Here is a 20,204-nt window from a genome sequence, read left to right on the forward strand (position 1 = left end):
TAATTTACCTTCTGTCAGGAAAAATATTATTGGAGAATGGATGTACAAACTCTTGAGTAAGCTACTCAAGGGTTTAAGAATGCACATCCAAATCTGCATCCAAAATGAAAGCAATGGGGAACACATTACACTTGTAATTCCTAAATACAAGGATATCTAAAACTATGAAGCAGGAAATCTGAGAACTCTATGGAAGTCAAAGAACAGGCATATGCATCCATAGGCAGTGCTGGCCTCATACATTTTGCTGCCTGGGGTGAAGAACAAGATGGCGCCCCCTCCCATTCCACCTACAAAAGCTGGATGGATGGATGGATCCGTCTTCAACACCGAAAGATAGGAGACCATCTTCCCCTTCACTGGAAAGAGGGGAAGGAGGGCACAGAGCAGGCCATATAGCATACAAATCTCTCCTCCCACACCTTGCTGCCACCTGAAGGGGCTTCTTCACACTGCTGAATGTTACAGGCAGACCTGTGAATAGGCTGCTCCCATACAAACCTCACCTCCTTTGTTGCTGGTATATAGATGTTCACTTTTCTGTTGGCTACAGATTTAGGGTGAAAAACACAGAGCTATGGGCTATGAAGTGGACTAAACTACTAACATCCTTTTGCTCCCCAGTGCCATATTTCTTATGGCTCTCTAGAAATGCCCCTTTGAAGCTACACCTTTAATTCAGAACATTTGAAATGAATGTGATTTTTGTAGGGTTTATGTGGGAACAAATGTCTTCCTGAAAGGTAGTCAAGGGACCTAATATCTATCAAGCAGTAAGGTAAGGTTTTCCACAATGGAAGAGCAAGGTCCCTTCCTGATGGTATTGCCTGTCAGTTTCAATTAAATGAGATAAGCAGGGAGGTGAGAGAATATTAAAAAATGCTCAACTGCTAAGGCAGCTTCATATTAGCATCATGTTTTCAGGACCTCAAGGGCTGTGGCTTGAATATCCCCTACCGCCACCCTGCCTTTGCCCACAACGAACTGACAAGGAAGCAAATCTCTGGAGGACTTTCAAAATGCACTGTCCTTTTTCTCTTTTCCCTTTCTAGGGGGTAAGAAGAGGAGTTTGAGTACGAACTTGTATCTCAAAAAAGTAAAAGAAAAAAAGTAACGAAAAAGGCGTGTTTGTAGTTCTTTTCCAAAGCAGAATATTTTCTCCCTAAAAGCGCACCTGAGTTGCAGTGAAAAGAAAGAAACATGAAATGCAAATGAGAGTCTTTAGATGTTGAAATTCAAATACCCAAGTATGCAGATACATTGTCTTGGGCTTTTCAGCTGGCATTTAAAAGACTTTCTGCCACATCTGGAAGAGACAGAGGGGAATGTTACATGTTCCTTTATAATAATAATAATAATAATAATAATAATAATAATAATAATAATAATAATAATAATAATTTATTACCCGCCTCTCCTTCTGGATCAAGGTGGGGAACAACATTGAATACAAAAATATATAAATTAGATGCATAAAAGTGATTAAAAACATATGAAACTGATACAATATAATAATCGGACATCTTAAAATTTGACTGGGTAGGCCTGCCAGAAAAGACTAGTCTTTATAGCTGCCTTAAACTCAGAGAGAGTATTAAGTTGATGAATCCCTCCCAGTAGGCCATTCCAGTCTGGGAGCAGAAGAGAAGGTCCTCTGGGTAACAGTTGTCAACCTAGTTTTGGCTGACTGAAGTAAATTCTTCCCAGAGGACCTGAGTGTGCAGGGCAGATTGTATGGGGGAAAGCGATCCCGCAGGTAACCTGGACCCAAACCATGTAGGGCTTTAAAGGTAATAACCAACACTTTATTCTTCGCCCAGAAACTAATTGGCAGCCAGTGAAGTGATTCTAATGTTGGTGTAATATGGTCAACCCTAGGTGTGCTGCAAAACAACGTGGCTGCCATATTTTGAACTAGTTGAAGATTCTGAACTAGATACAAAGGTACCCCTATGTACAATGCATTGCAGAAGTCGATCCTCAAAGTTACCAGCATGTGCACTACCATCTTTAGGTCTTCTATCTCTAGGAAAGGGCGCAGCTGGCATATCAGGTGAAGCTGATAGTAGGCCCTCCTGGCCATCACATCTGTCTGGGGTGTCATTTAGAGTGATGGATCCAGAAGTACCCCCAAGCTGCAAGCGCAGTCTTTCAGGGGGAACATAACCCCATCCAGAACTGGCTGACATACCTCCAAACCCAGGTTAGGGCCCTTGACTGTAAGCACCTCCGTCTTGTCTGGATTCAGCTTCAGTTTGGTTTTTTCTCATCCAGCCCATCATCATGGATGATTATCTTCATTATCAATCCCATATCTTTTCCATGATTGGCAAACCAGTGGAACTATCTTGGTCATAAAAATGAGCAATGGGGATGATGCAGCTTCTCTTCTTCATCCTGCCCCGCACCCAACTTTGATCGCTTCATGCTCTATAGATTCATGAATTTGCCCATAACATCCTCACAGTTCAGAAGGATTCTTATTAAATTTTCAACGCTCCATTGTATACAGTGTCAGAAGGGCCCTTACTGGAGATCAGCCCCAGAGGTATGAATTATATATCTATAAATACACTCATAAAGCAAAATGCAGGGCAGCGTTCAAGGCTAAAATGGACCTTTTATGTCCCCAGTGATATTGCTAATTTGAAGGAAAACACAACCCTATCAAACAAGTATGTGCCCCAGATTTTTAAATGCTAACTTTAAAGAGTATGGATGAAATGCTTATTCCAAGAAAGGAAAAAGAAATAAATCTCACAGTACATCGTGGATATTTGTGTTTTCTTAGACTACCATTTTTCACCAGGCAAACCTCAATCCTCTCAGAATGGATTGCTCATTATATCTGTTGCATTTTTATCTGGCCAAATGGAAGCTGATTTGGCATCTCTAATGCAGAAGAAGAAGCCATTTTAACTGCTCCTTTCTATTTCATCCTGAAGCACTCTGTTGTCAGCATAAATCATTTCAATAACTGTGTGACCTTCTGCTGGAAGTACAAACCAGGCAAGGGAAGGGAAGAGGTTAGATTTAAGAGTTTTGTTAGAACAAAACCTAGAAGATCTTGTGCCTTCTTTGGATCTGGACTGGCAGATCTTAAAATATATTCTGAAACTTCAATTCTTTCTTCCAAGGAGGTCATTGGTGCTTGGAAGTGAGAGGAAAGGAAACCCATTTCCATTGTGTCCAGGCTGAAAACCATTAAATAGATGATCTGAAAAACCAATCATTTTATGCTTTCTGGGAGTTAGAGAAGAGATGGCTATGCAGATCATAAGGATAGGCTTGTGCTGCCAAATCATAAGCAGGGCTGGTCTTACAATGAAGCAAGGTGACGCAGTTGCTTCTGGCAGAAGATTCCAGGCACCATTTCCCTAGCTGCAACTTCTCCCTGTGTCATGAAAAAGGTGAATAGCTAGGGGTGCCATTTTTGCTTTTCACTTTAGGTACAAAATGTCTATGACCAGCTTTATACAACACCTGACTAACATGGGTGCTGTCCAAGTAATTACCACCATGTGATTACAGTGGAAATCTTATGTTACCAGGCTGGTATGTGATATATAACAGAGGAGGCAGATAGAATACTATTTTAGAAATACATATAATTGGTGATATAGGCAGATTGTCAGAGTATGATGAGTCAGATGCCTGGCAAAGAGGAACTAGCTCTTCCATACTTCCCACAAACCCCTCTCTAGTTCACTGTTTCAGTTATTTTTGGCCAGTCCATCTTGCCACTGTCCTCCATAGTTGCTGTGAACAAAAATACTTAAAATGGAGTGGGGGTACAGTGCCTTTTCCAGCTCTGCCAGCTCTGGTACAGCACAGATGTTTCACAGAAGACTAAAGCTGAGCTATGGGGTAGCTGCACTTGTGTTAGAGCCAGGCCTTTTCCACATTATGCTTTGGATCCCCCCCCCCCCAGATTCCCATGCTTAAATCTATGTATTTCAGTTCTGGTTAGCCAGATGAACAAAGACTTTATATTCAAGCTTTCTGTAATTAACTTACAGAGTCATCAAGTCCTTTTTCATCTTCTGGATGGTTTGCAAACAGGCCGTTCACTGATTTTCATTCCAGAAATTTTTAATTAGTACCTTGGTTCAGCTATATAAGGTTTTCATGGGCTGCCTCTGGTTCTCCTTGCATTCCCTTGGGTACTCCCACTCATGTTCTGACTAAATAAGCAACTGCGAGAAAGATGAGCAGGGTAGCAAGAACTGAGCCTATTATGTAGGACAGCGCTCCTTGTCGACATGAGTAAGTCCAAGGTCTTTCTTAACTCGTTATCAAATGAAACACAAAACAAAATCTTATTGGCAATGCTTGTGCTGAATCATAGGCCAGGATACCAGTGGTGCGTGGGCCATTTTTACATGCTCCATCTGGTTTGTGGCCCTTCCGCTTTACTTTGTATTTTGCTTCTTTTTTAAAAAAACTATTTTAATATGTTTTTATTCTGTTTCTATTTTATTTTATCTTGTACACCACTCCAAAATTTTGAATGTTGAGCGGTATGTAAGTATTTTAAATAAATAGATAAAATAATAAATCTCAGCATTCAAAAGTTGGAGGCCCCTTCATGCACTGCAGAAAACTACAGCTAGTAGAGGGTCAGCAATTCTACATGCCCGGAACCTCTTTAGACCCTTGCCCCCAAACTTTAACATTAATTTGACTTCTCTTGGCATAACCTTTAAGGCGAAGACGCTTGGCTTCCTTATGCACAGTGCTCCATCTATCCTGTTTACCTACCCCCTCACTTCATTGCCAACAGCTGAGCCTCCTCTCCAATGTGAAGTTCTTCCATAAATATTTTGTGAGATTATATTTTTTCAAATGAATAAAGACATTTCAACAGAAATCTCCCCCTCCCTGGTCCATTATTATGGAATCTACTTCTCTTCCTTCAGCCTGCTGTGCTAAGGTAGGGTGACCATATTTGGGAAACCAAAAAAGAGGACACCTAGTGTGTGTGTGGGGAAACATCTTTCTGAGTCCTGCAAAAAGTACGTTATTCCCCCGCCACCTTAAAGAACCCAATTGGAGTGGAGGAGGAGAAAGGATTTCATTCCGCACCACCACCATCCACTCCAATTGGGGCCTTTTCTATAATGTCCACGAATGACCCACTTTCCCCTTTAAGACCTCAATTGGAGCTCGGGGTGGGGGAATGATGTGCCTCAAGAAAGCATGTCATTCCCTCCTGCCATGCTAATGGCAGCCTTAAAGGGGAAGGTGTGTCATTCCAGGACATTATTGAAAATTATAGAAAATCCCCCCTGACACCATGGAAACAACAGAAACCAGGACAAATCCGGGGAAATCCTGACAGTTGGTCACCCTATGCTAAGGCCCTGGCTGTGAACATTAATTTCAAGGTAAGAGAAAATAATCCTTGAATAATATATCAAACATAAGTGCAAGTAACACTGAAAATGAAAGTGTTGCCTTGTATTCGGAAGGAGCCACATCTAAGCAGCTGACTGCAAAATAGCCTAGATTATTTCCCTTGGCAAAGACAGTTGCCTTGGGTAGGGGGCAGGTCAGCTCCCACCAAATCCATTTATAAGCACAGGAGATTTTAATAGCAAAGGCACTTCAGATCCTTTAGATGGGCAATTAAAAACTGCCAAACCCATGACTCCAATTGTGAGTCACAGATGGCACAGTAAAATGGAAGATGAGTGTCATTATGTAGTGGTGGCAAAGCAGCAGCCTCAACAGGCCTTGAATGATGTTCAGGAAAGCAGTTGAATTCCCCACTCAAAAGGTAGCTTGATTTCATGTTAACCTTTTTTCCCCCTGATTTGTTCACCCTGCTACTTCTCTATTATTCTTTTTACTTAAAAGCTTAGCTTAGTTCTACATTCAAAATGTGCATGAATATAAATAATCGCAATCTAAACAATAGATTAAAATGTAAAAAGAAGTAAAAAATGAAATAAGAGAATTGTGGGTCCAAAGAATAAGAGATAAAATAATGAAAATACTCACTTTACAGGTACAAACAAAGATGAGTTCAGCTGACTATTGTGTTGTTGTGACTTCTGCTGCTGAGAACTAGGTGCTGGGGCTCCAACATGGCTACTATGGCCATTAGGTTTTGAGCAAGAAGAGTTTAGGCATAGAATCATAGAATAGTAAAGTTGGAAGGGGCCTAAAAGGCCATCAAGTCCAACCCCCTGCTCAATGCAGGAATCCGAACACTTGTTCAAAACATACAGCTGCTAACAGCATCATTCAATGGACCTGTTTAGCTAATTTATTTAGCACCAACTTTTTGGGATAAAATCATCTTTGGGGTCTTCTAGCTTGACTCACAGAGCTTGAACCAAGATTGGCTAAGTTCTGACACTTACTGAATGGATTCTCCTTGCACAATTGATGAATGGGCACATATTCCTCCCTGCCACTACAGACCAATCCAATTACAGTCAGTCATAACCAAGTCCCATTGAACCAGTGGAACAGTTAGCTGAGACTAACTTAAGTCCCAGTAGTTTCAGTGGGCCTTACTCATGATGACTACTGATCGTTACATTGAGCCATTATATAACATTCGAGGCAGATGGCTCTAAACCGCCTTGTACAGGGGGCACCATGGTTTGTTTGATTCTTAAGAGAGATCATGTTAATCAAGGCATTTTGCCAGCAGACCTCTCTCTGGAGTGCCTGGCTCAGAATATGGGGCAGCAGGCTGCTGTTCATCGAGTCAGAAGCCCATGTCCTCCCTGAAAGTGATGGTAGAGAGGGGGGTTGGAATAGAGGAGATCCGAAGTCATCTCTTGCCTTCATAGTGAAGGCAGGGCTCTGGAATTAAAGGCTGGGTGTGGAGCTTGCTGATGAGAAAGCAGAATTTCACTTGTTGGCCTTAGAGGCTCTGACTTGTGATGGCAGGATGGTAAATCTGTCAATTCCAATGTCCTTTCTTCCTCAGAGAGAGGATGAGTTTCCAGAAGTGGGGGGATAGTCTCTGGGCCATCTGCATTCTTGCAGATAAGCTGCTCGGAAGATTCATCCTTGATTACTAAAGTCTTGGAGTCTTGGAGAATCTCCTCCCTTGCTTCCTTTATTGGCTGATAGATTTCTGGTCCTTCTTCTTCTTCGGATTCTGAGTCTGGTTGACACCCCCACACACAACCCCTCCCCCCACACTAGGGAGAACACAATAGCTGGGATTAAGTGGGCATTGAGGTAGATTGGTATGTGAATATTTCATTCTGCAATTGATCTGGTTTGCCAAGAACTCTTTGAGATGCTCCAAATTAAAAAGACGAGAGAGAGAGAGCACACAAAATATCATATAAATATGTGTTCCCAAATTAACACATTCATCTTCATTTATTGTGAGTAGTTCACCATTCACAATAATGCTGTATTGTCCCACACAAAAACTTAACAGGAACATATTATTTCCGACTAATAAACGGCATTTGCAAAAGGCCATATTCATGACCTTCATTAGATCACTTCTTTGATGAGTGTGTCAAGCAAGCTGTACATATCAAGCAACTGTGTAGAAAGTGCTTTCCTCTTGTTAGGCAGTCTTCTAAACTCAGTACAAACCTTTCCATTGGCTCTTCTTATTCCACCATTTGATCCCTACTGAAAACTGTGGAATAACTATATCCCATGGTCTATAACCAATGTTAAATGCTTCAGCTGAAGTTAGTACATTATTAAGGCTCTGAAATTACATTTTCACCTTCCATCTCCACACAAAAATGATTTAAAATGTCTGCTGCCCAAAGATATATCATTTAAACTGGTCATTGTGTTTTTAGATGATAAGCCAACAGCTTCAATGATAATTAGGGCAGGATTATTTTCTTTCAATATTTGCTCATTTGTTTTTGATCATGCACAAAGTTTTGAGGAGTCTCAAAGATGTGTGGGAGAGAGGCAAATGCACAGCATAGTACATCAACAATATTAGGATGTTCTTCCTAATTCAGTTTGACAGTTAAAAGTGAGTAAGAATTATATAGGCAACATGATTTAGAATGAACAGACAAACTTCAAAGTAGGCCCTAATTCCCTCCATTTTCCCCAGAGGTTTCAATACAATCCACTAAATACAACTCCTATCCTTTTCAATAAGGGTTCAACATGAAATGCATCACATACCTGTGAGTGAAATGTTACAAGAATTCTACACCCCCACGCTTTTAGAAACCAAACACTTACTTTACACTGGTGTAAATTCCTACACTAGCTGCAGATGGAAAATTTTGGAATCACAGTTGCACTTTATCAAAGAGCTCCTGCTCTGCTCCATTTGAGGAAATTAGATAAGCAATGGATGGATGGAAAATCCACACACCTCAGAAAACTGTGCTATTTCCCCACTGAATAAGCAACAGTCTAACTAAACAATATAATGAATTGTCCATTTCCCCCCAAAAAAAGCTTCAAATGTTTAGTTAAACAGAAGAAACATACATTTGAGTTCATGCATGTCACTTTGAGAGTATCTTCAAAAGCCAAATCTCAGACCCTGCCTTTGCCAAGTTTAAAAGAGGGCAGAACTGGTCTCTCCTGCCTGCACCAAAACAAGGTGGGCGAAAAGGCTACAGAAAGATTGTGCTCATTGGGATAGATAAGGACAAACACAATCCTGCTAGTTTGATATCTTAACTCTACACACACACACACACACACACACACAGAGGTGATTACATATTGCACTGTATTCAAGATGTACTAACCTTTTGTCTTTTCTTTTCTGTCCAGGAGGTGAATTAGTTATCCCTCTTCTTGTAGAAGACCCTTTAGATATCCCTCCTATTGCTACTCGTGCACCTTTCATTACACTCCCCACTACCTTCCGCCCCCTCCTCACCATTATTGAGACCACCAAAGATTCCCTGTCCATGACCTCTGAGGCGGGGTTACCTTGCTTGTCGGACCAAGGCAGCGATGGTTGTGATGATGATGGCTTGGTGATATCTGGGTATGGCTCAGGGGAAACCTTTGACTCTAACCTACCCCCTACTGATGATGAAGATTTTTACACCACCTTCTCCTTGGTAACAGATAAGAGTCTTTCCACTTCAATCTTCGAAGGTGGCTACAAAGCACACGCACCCAAGTGGGAAGCCAAGGACTTTAGACCTAACAAAGTCTCCGATACTGGTAGGACTACTACCACAGCTTTGTCCCCTGAGCTGATCCGCTCCACAGCTTCGTCCTCGACTGGGATGGTGCCCAAATTGCCAGCCGGCAACATGAATAACCGTGACCTCAAACCCCAGCCTGACATAGTCTTGCTTCCGTTGCCCACTGCCTATGAGCTAGACAGCACAAAACTGAAGAGCCCGCTAATAACTTCCCCCATGTTCCGTAATGTGCCCACAGCAAACCCCACAGAGCCAGGAATCAGACGGGTTCCGGGGGCCTCAGAGGTGGTCCGTGAGTCGAGCAGCACAACGGGGATGGTCGTCGGCATTGTGGCTGCTGCCGCCCTCTGCATCCTGATCCTCCTGTACGCCATGTACAAGTACAGGAACAGGGACGAGGGGTCCTATCAGGTGGATGAGACGCGGAACTACATCAGCAACTCGGCCCAGAGCAACGGCACGCTCATGAAGGAGAAGCAGCAGAGCACAAAGAGCGGCCACAAGAAACAGAAAAACAAGGACAAAGAATATTACGTGTAAAAAATAAATAAATACTTATTTATATATATAAATATATAAATACTTAAGGAGATATAACTGAATCGAAACTGTTACAGCTAACGAGATTGGGAGCTACAGTTTGTGGTTTAAAACAAATATTGAGAATAAACATTTCAGCTGTTGACTGCTAAGTTTTCAGTCATCGCTTGGAGTCCCCAAACTCTGCCCTACTGTATTATAAAGCACACTTAGCGCTCTGAAGAAGGCCTATGCAGCATTACCATGTTGGCGGACTTTGAAGCCTTTAGACCTCCTCTTCAGCTGAACTATTCTGCAAGGGCAGAAGACTTCATGGCTTACTTGTTTCGTATCTCCAAGTGAGTCTTTAATGATGTTCATGATCTTTGACTGTACGCTAATTTTTTTTCAGTTTAATTATTTTAAAAAAAAATTACACAAAAAAAAAGAAAAAAGAAAAAAATATATTACAAATGTTATAAACAAAACAGAACAACTGATCTGGCCATGTCCAGCCTACGTATCATTTTTCAAGATGTGAGGGGGGAAAGAAAAATAAATGGTTTGGGGTTTTCATTATGTTTTTTGTCTGAGTTTTTTTCATTTTCTGTGAGAGGTTTTGGGAGAATGAGCCAGAACATAAGTCAAGAAGAAATCCTAGGGGAGGGGGGGGGAATGTAATAAAGAGAGACTATTGCCATATATGAACTCAAGTTCTACCACAGTGTTTGCTCTACATATCAGGTTGTGTTGTCTCTTGAATCTGTTGTCTGCAGTAAGTTGTTAACATTTCCAAAAAGAAGTGATGGGGTGGCAGTGATGGTGCTGACAATGATGGTCATTGAAAATTAGATCCCCCACCCCCGGATCTGGCTCCAGTATTTATTAGTGATGTCAAAAGGAGGTGGCACTGTTTCTTTGACTAGTGGCCACTGGCTGCATTTGACTACCATTTAGCATATACATTAGCACAGCTAAGCTATGAAAAATAGGGTTTAGAAACCAAACCAAGCAAAACAAAAATACTTTGCCATTTTGAATTGAATAGACCAAGTGAAAACAAGAGAGCCACTTTCCGAGTTCTGGCTCCTTGGCTGATTGATGACAATGTATGAATGCAAACAATAGTAATCAACTGAACTAATTGTTTAGGGTGGGGGGTAGATTATATTGAGTTCAACCTGTGACAAGAACCACAAAATGTCACGCAAGCCAAAAACTTGTCACGGAGGAGTACAAAACAGGGGTGGGTTGTTGTTTTTTAAAATCATGAAGGTGTGTTTCATATGTAATGATTTAATTTTGTAGATTGACATTTCTGATTCGCTGTCCTTCCATTTGCCCAATTCTCCCTTTCCCTTCTCTTTTATATGAAAGAAGATAAATTTAAAAAGTCACTATGACACACAGAAAAAAATAAAGGAGCTTATTAATAGTATAATATATATAAATATATATATATATATACAGATATATTTATCATGGTATGTTTGATGGGACGACTGGAACAGAAATGCTGTTAAAGTCTTAATAAGAAATGAGAATGTTGTAAAGAAAAAATGTTTTTACAAAACAACAAAAAGCTAAACTTTAAAAATGTGAAGAGAGTGTGCATTTAAACTTTGTCACAGTTATCTGTGTCAAAAAGATTTTAAGATGAAAAAACAAGATTTTGTTTACATATTTTACTACAATTTTTTTTGGGCTGGTGTAATTTCTAGATGGGTACTTGATGTACATAATGCTTTGAGGTTTTATTGGGTTGTTGTTCATATTCAATGTACTTTATTCTGTTTGGTTTTTTAAATTATTTTTCTTCCATTATTTTGAAAGAGAGCAACTTACTGTATGAGGGGGAAAACTGGGTGTTTTTTTGGCCACAAATATCATGTGCAAAAAACAAACAAACAAAATTAAAGCAAAAAAGAGACAGAGAGAATGAGAGAGACAGGGGGAAAACACACAAAAACCTTAGAGGACTCTGGAATATTAGAAATGTACAATTTTTCTGTGTACAGATGAAATCTAATCAGCTGTTTAGGTTTAGAAATCTACTCTTGCTGGTGTTTATAAGTCGCATGAATCTTTGACTTTGAAGAAGTGTTATCCAATGCACACACGCACATGAGAACAAAATAAAAAAAAATGGTAGCCTTCTCATATGGTTTGAGAAGAGGCTTACCTGGCTAACAAATCTTTTCAGTGTGTGTGAGGTTTGTTTGGTTTTTTTAATTATTTTTTTACACTACAACAGAGAAAAAATAAAATAAAGACAGGTTTTAAAAAAAGGTATGAAAGCACGGTTTTAGACAACCCAATTGGCCGAACATATACGGAGTTGATTATATCTTGATGTCTGTAAAAGATTGCTGCTGTTCTTGGAGTCTTGGAGTCTTGTGAAATGATTTTCTGCTTTCTTTATCTTTTTTTTTTAATTTAGGAAAACCCACTTTTCTGTTTCTTTATTTTTATTTTGTTGGTGTCTGTTTCTATTGGACAGTTTTTTGGGAACATGTGCATTTCTGTATGTGGGCTTCTATCATATTCCTATTGTTTTATGGACAGAACCTTGAAGATTTTCTTTAATGTTATTGTGCCGTTATTGCTTTTTTCCCCTTCTCTCCACCCATTCTTTTTTCTCCTGTTATTTTCTTTTCATAATTGCCTTTTTGTTCAAGGATATGCTTAGCAATAAAATGTTCTTCCCAAAGCCCTGGTTGTTGCTGTCACTTTCTGTCCAAAGAGTTAAGGGATATTCTTTTTTCATATGAAATCTGGTTTTAGGAAGACTCCATTTGTTCATCATGTTAGTTCCTCCAAGGGAGCTCAGGCCAGCATATATAGGATTATCATATTTAATACCCTTTTCAGCAGGTGAGAGTGTGTGCCATTCAGGGAATTTCCTGGCTAAGCAGATTTTAAGCCTTCTTCTCCCCACATCTAAATCTAACTTTCTAACCAATACATCTCACTCTCTCACACACACTCTTCTTCTTCTGATTACAAACAATATATTCTTCTGATTACAAACAATATATCATGCTTAAAGCAGCAAACCCATGTTTAGCTATATTAGGGTGACCATAGGAAAAGGAGAATAGGACTCCTGTACCGAAAAAGAAACTCCAGCAGGTGTCATTTGTATGCATGTGAAATCCCTGGTGAAATCCCCTCTTCATCGCAACAGTTAAAGCTGCAGGAGCCCTGGCCTCTTGACCAGATACAAAAGAGGGCAGGGCTCCTGCAGCTTTAACTGTTGTGATGAAGAGGGGATTTCACCGGGGGCTGCATGCATACAAATGACACCTGCTGAAACCCCCTTTTCTATTCAACTGTTAAAGATACAAGAGTCCTGTCCTGCTTTTCATACGGTCACCCGAAGTAATACATATGTATATAGTTAAAGACCGTGAATATATTTATTAATTAATTATTTCTATTTATGAGATTATCTAGATGTCACAGTATCAACTTTTTTTAAAAAAAGAAAGAAACCAGACAGTAATACATCAAAATCTAGCCAAAATCTAATAGTGGAAAGAAAACATAGCAAAAACCAGCAGAAGAACAATGCAGTGCCAACACAATAAAAACAGTACAAAAGCCAACATTGTACAATACAGTACACAGTACTAAAACCACTTAATTTATACAGGAGCTAAAGCCACCGAAACATAAGAAGAGTCATGCTGGATAAGTCCAATGGCCCATAGGAATTAAAATAACTGTAATTTTATAAACCAGGGGTGGTGGGAGTATTTACATGGTGCCAAAAAGGCATAGAAGGTGCCTTTAGAGTCAAAACCAGCACTTTGAATTTGTCTGAGAAGCAAACTGGAAGCTAATGCAGATGAGGCAGGATATGAGTGCACATAAGGCAAGAAAAGTATAATATGTTCAAAACGCCTGGTCCTGGTCAAAACTCCTGCTGCCACATTTCGTACTAGTTGTAGCTTCTGGAAACCTTCAAAGTCAGCCTCATATATAATTATATAGACTACTATAGTAGTCTAAAGAGGAGGTTACCATATCACTGCAGCCAAATTATTCATCTTCAATTACCCATGTGAAGCTGGGATAACAGACTAAGATGATAAAATGCTCTCCGTGCCACTAAGGTCATTTGAATTTTTAATAAAACGGATGGATCCAGGAGCCCCCTCAAGCTACGAACCAGGTTCTTCAGGAAGAGTGCAACCCTTTCCAAAGCTCTGGTACAGCACACTTATAACCTGACTCTGAAGGGAAGGAGAAACAGAGTTGCATGCCATCAGCATACTGTTGGACAGCATGCTTTTGGACAGCATAGGGGATAAGATTGAACCCTGTGAGCCCCCAAATCTAAGATGTCATGAGTTGAGCAGGAATCATTCAGCACCACCTTCTGGAAATGGCCGTCTATGTATGGGCGGAACCACTGCAAAGCAGTCCCACCCACCCACACCCAATTTAGGCAGGATCTACACTACTGCTTTATAGCAGTACTGAAGTGCAATGACAACTATTGGGGCCCATGACATGATCTTTCTGTAGATGTGTATCTACACCAAGCAGAATATAACAATATGAAAGTGGCATGAAAGCAGTTTAAGGCATGTGTCATGGACCCCAACTGTTGTCAGTGCACTTCAATGCCGCTATAAAGCAGTAGTGTAGATCCTGCCTCCATATACCACTTCATACCACTTTCATAGTATTATATCCTGCTGGTCTCAGACAGCTGCTCCAGAAGGATACCATGGTTGATTTTATTGAAAGCTGCAGAAAGATCATGGAGAATCAACATGCAAATTGAAGGAAGCAGAATTATTTCCCAAAACATTGATTAAAAAAACAAAACAGAAATCATAAATCAGTGTACAGAAAAAAAGGGGGGGGGGATTATCTCATAAATATAATTAAGGGGTCATAGCTTAGAAACAGAGCACAAGTTTGCATGTAGAATATCTCTGGTTCAATACCCAGTTAAACGGAACAGGTAGTATCATGGAACAAGTGATGTGAAATACCTCTGCCTGGGTCCTTGGAGAGCAGCTGCTGGGCTTGATGGACAAATAGTCTGATTTAGTATAAGGTGACTTCCTAAAAAGCGGTAGGAATCTATGGTCAAGCTAGATGCAACCTTGATGACATTGTTCTTTACAGAATGTTCACAATATAATGATTGAATGGATACTCTAGACATGTTATCTAGGGTCCCGTTTTAGGCTCTCTTTAGTGGCACTGGAGCCACTATGGCACGGTTCCTTCCTATGATCCTCAGTAACATTGGAATCCAGTGAGCACATGGACAAATTCTGTGTAATAGCTTCTTCCCACAGCAGCAATGCTTGGAGAAGGAGGAGGAGGAGCAGCAGTATGGAGTTTTCTCACATGACTGCAAACGTCTGCAGTGACCGAGCAACCCAGCATGTTAACATGGAAAGGGGTCTTTTCTTTCATCCAATCTCAAAATGTGAGGTGTGTGGGGGGGGAATTAGGAATGAGCTACCTGAAGGAACTAGGGGAAGAAATGATCTTTCACTTTCACTTCCCCAGCCCAGTGTTTCTGTGCTGAGCTGTTCTGAAAGTGTCTGAACATCTTTTTTTGAAAGAGGCATGGGCGGAATGATAATCCTCCCAACCTTCCTAACACCAATTTGTGGCTTGTTTGATTCCTCCCTGACTTCGTTGTGGTCCTTTGTAGCTCATGCGGTAGTTCTTCCATCTCAGCCTGAAAGCTCTGTCTCATTGAGTGTCAGGAGTGGCTTGCACTGCTATTTTTTTTTCTTGTCTTCAGGAAGTTCATTCAGACATGGTATAAGAGTCTGTGACTGAATCTGACTCCTTCAGCTAAGTGTTGTCTGTAGCATACAGTCAATCTTTAGGTTTTCGTTTTGTCCATATTCCAAGAAGCTTGCTAAAATGTAATGTGCCCACCTAGTTTCCCTACCTGCTGAGATGTAGGAAATGCAGATACTTATGCAAACTAAGGGAAACTGAGCTGCTTTCAAAACTCTAAGGTAAGTTGAAATGTGATGTTTGAATTGTTTTAATAAATGGGACAAAGAGCAAATAAATGCAAGAATAAAGATCAGTTAAAATGAACATTGCATGTAAGGAACACTGCTTTCCCCCCTCAAGGGGGTTCCACTGAATGTAGTTTTCTCTGAGAGAAAATATAAATATAATAATATAAATCAATAAGATAAGGGGCTTCTCTAAATGAGCTATTTATAGCACGCTCATGACCGGCCACTCACGGAAGTTTTCAGGTGGATGACACTGTAAACAAACAGGACATCTCCCATGGTTTCCTTCCCTTATTCCATTTAAATACTAATAATAATCAAAGATAAGCTGAAAACCCTAATGGTGTGAAATTGGCAGTGTGTAGAGCTGATATTGCAGTATAAAGAAGCCAAGGAAGGCCTTTCCCTACTATCGGAGAGAGAAGAGGGTAAGCCATGATGGGCAAGGGTCGAAAGAGCATGTGGTGGGTCGGATACATGCTCACGTCTTGTCCACATCCTCATTCTCCAAAAACTGAAATTGATTGCACAAAACACGATAAGACAATGCACTGGACACTTCAACAGACACTGAATCAATAGCAGCCTTTAAGTCAGCATGAAGGTGAGCAATTTTATTCTCAAAGTGTCTTGCAAACTCATCACAGCGAGCCTTCAAGGGTTCCAGTATTGGATTGGGTGGGTTAGATGTAAATAATCCCTGGACCACTCGGAAAAGCTAAGGTGGATGACAGCTTGAGGATGTGATGGAGGCAGCAAAGTAAGCCTTCTTCGCTGCCCACACTGCACACAGTAGGCACAATTATACAATCTTACGCATGTTTGGTCACCTTCATGACAAGTCTTACGCTCCAGCCATCTTCTGACCTATTTCATTGTCCAGAGCTCCTCAGTAAACCAGAGAACCTTCTGAGCATCACAGTGTCAAAGAGGGTGCTCAGGAGCGATGGTGTCAATGGCCCTTGGCACCTCACCATTCCACAGTGCAACAAGGGCCTCAACAGAATCACCAGCTCTGGCTGCTGAAAATTCCCCCAGAGCAAGACAAGCATAATATGTTCAAAATGCCTGGTCTTGGTCAAAACTCCAGTAGGTGACAAGCTACACATAAACCTATTCACATATGATCAGTGACCTATAGCTCATCCTGGACAAGAATACTGCAGCCTTGTCTAAAGGAACCCCACCATTCTGAAACAGTTATCAGATGCAATAGACTCCAACAGGCATAAATTCAGGGTCTAAATCCTGACTCAAACCCAGATGCAAACTCTGTCCCCAAATCTACCTGCACAACAGTATTACAGAAATGCCACATATGGTACTGTATGTTGTTAATGCATTGTACACAGTTTAGTTTCTACACAAAAGAATAAATGGGTGCAAATCTGGTCTCAAATATGGCAAGAGGAAGAACATTTCAATCTCCCAGGCCATTCTAAGGACTGGTCTGCACAAGCAACAGAATGAAGTTGTGAGACTCCTGAGGTGGTAGAAACTGCTGTACTATTTCAGCCAACATATAAGGTCACCAGATTTGAATGTTGTTTACCTATGTAAAAACAAGTCCCTTCTACAAAACACTGCACATCAAGGACAGAGGATCTAGCTTGCTCAATCCCCATTGTGCCAGTTTTCTATTGGCAGAGTTCTTCACATCAGGATTTGTTTAAATTGAGAAGCAGAATATAAATATTGCAAATAAATAAGAACCATTTAAACAATCTGCAGTCTGAAATGAAACCGTCTGTGCTCCCCAATTGAGATAATAACATAGTGCTTATTAGTACAACACAATGACATAAATTTTAATCAATCATGTGAGTTTTTTAGGGTGAAGTCCAATCTATACCCATGTAACTGGTAGCAACCCCCATTGAACTCAATGGGACATATGCCTGAAAAAACAAATATAGGGTTGCATTGTTAGTCAATTAATCAATCAATTCTATTTGCATACTTTTGCATATGGATAGAAACAATATTCCTAAAGCAAGAAGCCTATTTCCTTGGTTTTTAGGTGATACACACATTTCATATAAATTCTCCTGTTTGTGAGATAAGGGAGAATTATCCTTTCAAGATTGTATTTGCAATCAGTTTTAATAACAAAAGCAGCAGCAGCAACTTCTTTTTAAAAATCGTGCTGATTAGGATCACTTTTTCATCAATTAACAGTTCAATCCTAATGCATTACTCAGGGGTAAGTCTCACTGACTTCAATTGGACTTACTCCCCAATAAGTGCATATAGGATTGTACCCTTACAGTTTTGAATTAATCTAACCTATTAATAGATTAAACATTTCAGCCTAGTGCTTACAGTATCTTGCACATATTTGGGACCTGCATGAAAATGTCACAGACCTACTTGCATTACATGGATTTTTACATTTTACTCCTGAAACGTGTATATCTTCACGTGAGAGATTATCTCTCTCACGTACAAACTGTGTGTGTCTGTTTATCTTTCATTGGAGCATAACACTTCATGCTTTTGATGAAGTGGGTTCTAGTTTATGAAACTACATACAGTAAATCAGTTATTCTTTGAAGTGCCTCAATTATCTTTATTATAAATAGTACAGCCAACTGTTTACAGTAAATAGTTCAGGTATGTCGTGGCTGAATTAGGGCATAATGTGGAACCCCGTATTAATAATGCATTGATGAAATCTATATCTAGGAAGTCTTGAAGAGCAGAAAGATGAAAGTTCTTACCTAAGAATTATTTCACGCAAGTTCTTCTGAATCTTAAAGTCTGTAGTGTTACTAAAGGAGAAAAAAATGTATGTGTAGTCTTGTGTAAAAGGTAAAGAAGCAAGTAAATCTTCAAAGTTTGTTTCCCCCCCCCCCACTTAATTGAGTGGTATTTGTGACTTTGGTAAATATGGTCAATTGGTTATACACCAGTATGTTTGATCAACAGTAGGCAAATGCTAGAGTTGGTTGGCATCATTGTTTCCCAGCCACAATTCTACAAGGCATACAGGGAAACGACGAAAGGGAGGTTCACCCTATGAAAACTCCTAGCCATCTCCACATTCATGTGCTAGAACCTCTTCAAAAACGTGGGTGTAACAGAAACATGGGCTGCAGAAACAAGAGATATCACCGTCAGATCTCCTCAATAACTGCGATGATTCACTGAGGAGGACTTGCAACACATACCTCACAACTTCAGTTCAATACATGGAAATGCAAACTGTGACTAGCATGTGTGGTAAAGAGCAGGTTGCCTCTAGCTCTTTTTGGTTCAGTGCAGCCTTCTTCGCCACAGGGAATATGATAGGGTAAGAATTAATTAAAAATATTTTAATCCCACTTTTCTAATAACTGCATAATTAAGTTTCCCCACACATTATCTGCTTCCTGCTTAGACCTGGTGTAATTCACCTCCTCCTCGATGACCATGAAGATGACCATGAAGACTGCATGTAAGATGCTCAAGAGGCTGATGTTTGGGTAATTTTATTTATACCTATGACTTCCCTCCTCCTTCTTTCTCACACACCATGAACCTCTTGGGAAAGATTTCACTCTGTTTTCTCTCCAAAGGCCTTTTGCTTCTTTTCTTTTCCCCAACAACACTCTGTATTTGGTGTTTGAACCTCGATCGCAAGGCTGGTCTTCAACAGTCCCCTTTATGTGACTACTAGAAGGTGGTGTGCTTCTAGGCCCACTGCTGGATTCACACATGGACTTCCGCTTCAAAAAACCCCACTATGCGTAATTAACTGCACATAAACTTCCATCGACATGAAGCACAGGGGATCCCGGGATCAGGGAGGGATTATCTCTCCCTTGCCCTGGGATCTCACCCTACCCTTTAGGCCCAGTTTTTCCGCAGAATGTGTGGCCAGGCACCGCGGTTTGTCCTGGCTCCTTGCGGTTCCTCCGAGGAGCTGGAACCCACACAATATTTTTTTTAAAAAAACAACACCTACCTTCAGCGCACAAGTGCTCATGCGTTGCTGCCTCTTTAAAAATAAAAATGGCAGGTGCAACGCCTCTCCCTCTGAGGTCATTGCGTGCCGCGTGTAAACAGAGGGGGGATCTCATGATAAAAATATCGTGAGATCTTCACCCCTCCGTCGCGCAATAACAGGTAGGTCTAGCTAAGGCCCAGGACTCCTAGTTATGTTAACACCTATGCATGAGCAGCCACTCATCTGTAGCCTCCATTGCAGACAGTCCATACCAACATATAGATGTCCAGGGGCAGGACCAGTAACTCATCCCGACTCCAAGTAATTATACAATTCCCACTTCTCACAGTTCACACATGAAGGGGGCTAATGTGTATTTCCCCAGAAAGTTTCCAGTAGGTGTAGGAGAACATACAGTGTGCACCTGTTCTGACACAGGCAAATATGGAATCTTTCTTGTGGACCCTTTCTCTTACTTCTCAAAATGCATTCCTTCTCATTACCTCATTCATAACCAAAGATACTACCATATGGGCCGAAAGGCAAAGAAGGCCCATTTTCTCCTTCTCACGTTCATATTCATACAATGACTCACATATACTCTCAAATTATACATTT

The 20,204-nt window shown here is 40.6% G+C and overlaps 1 protein-coding gene across 7 annotated transcripts in view; it reads left to right on the forward strand.

Annotated features, from left to right (window-relative positions):
• NRXN3 (neurexin 3) overlaps nt 1–10,449 on the forward strand; it is a 1,089,604-nt gene extending 1,079,155 nt beyond the window's left edge. For 6 of the 7 annotated variants that reach the window (XM_063117923.1, XM_063117925.1, XM_063117924.1 and 3 more), the window contains one exon: nt 9,046–10,449. In XM_063117923.1, coding sequence (XP_062973993.1) covers nt 9,046–9,668 — 623 coding nt within the window. In that variant the 3' untranslated portion in view covers nt 9,669–10,449. Of the gene's footprint in view, nt 1–8,742 lie in introns of all 7 variants that reach the window. The other variant, XM_063117930.1, reaches the window with a different exon arrangement.
• The last annotated feature ends 9,755 nt before the right edge of the window (nt 10,450–20,204 follow it).

The sequence above is a fragment of the Elgaria multicarinata genome, chromosome 2 (genome assembly GCF_023053635.1).
Source record: "Elgaria multicarinata webbii isolate HBS135686 ecotype San Diego chromosome 2, rElgMul1.1.pri, whole genome shotgun sequence".
NCBI lineage: Eukaryota > Metazoa > Chordata > Lepidosauria > Squamata > Anguidae > Elgaria > Elgaria multicarinata.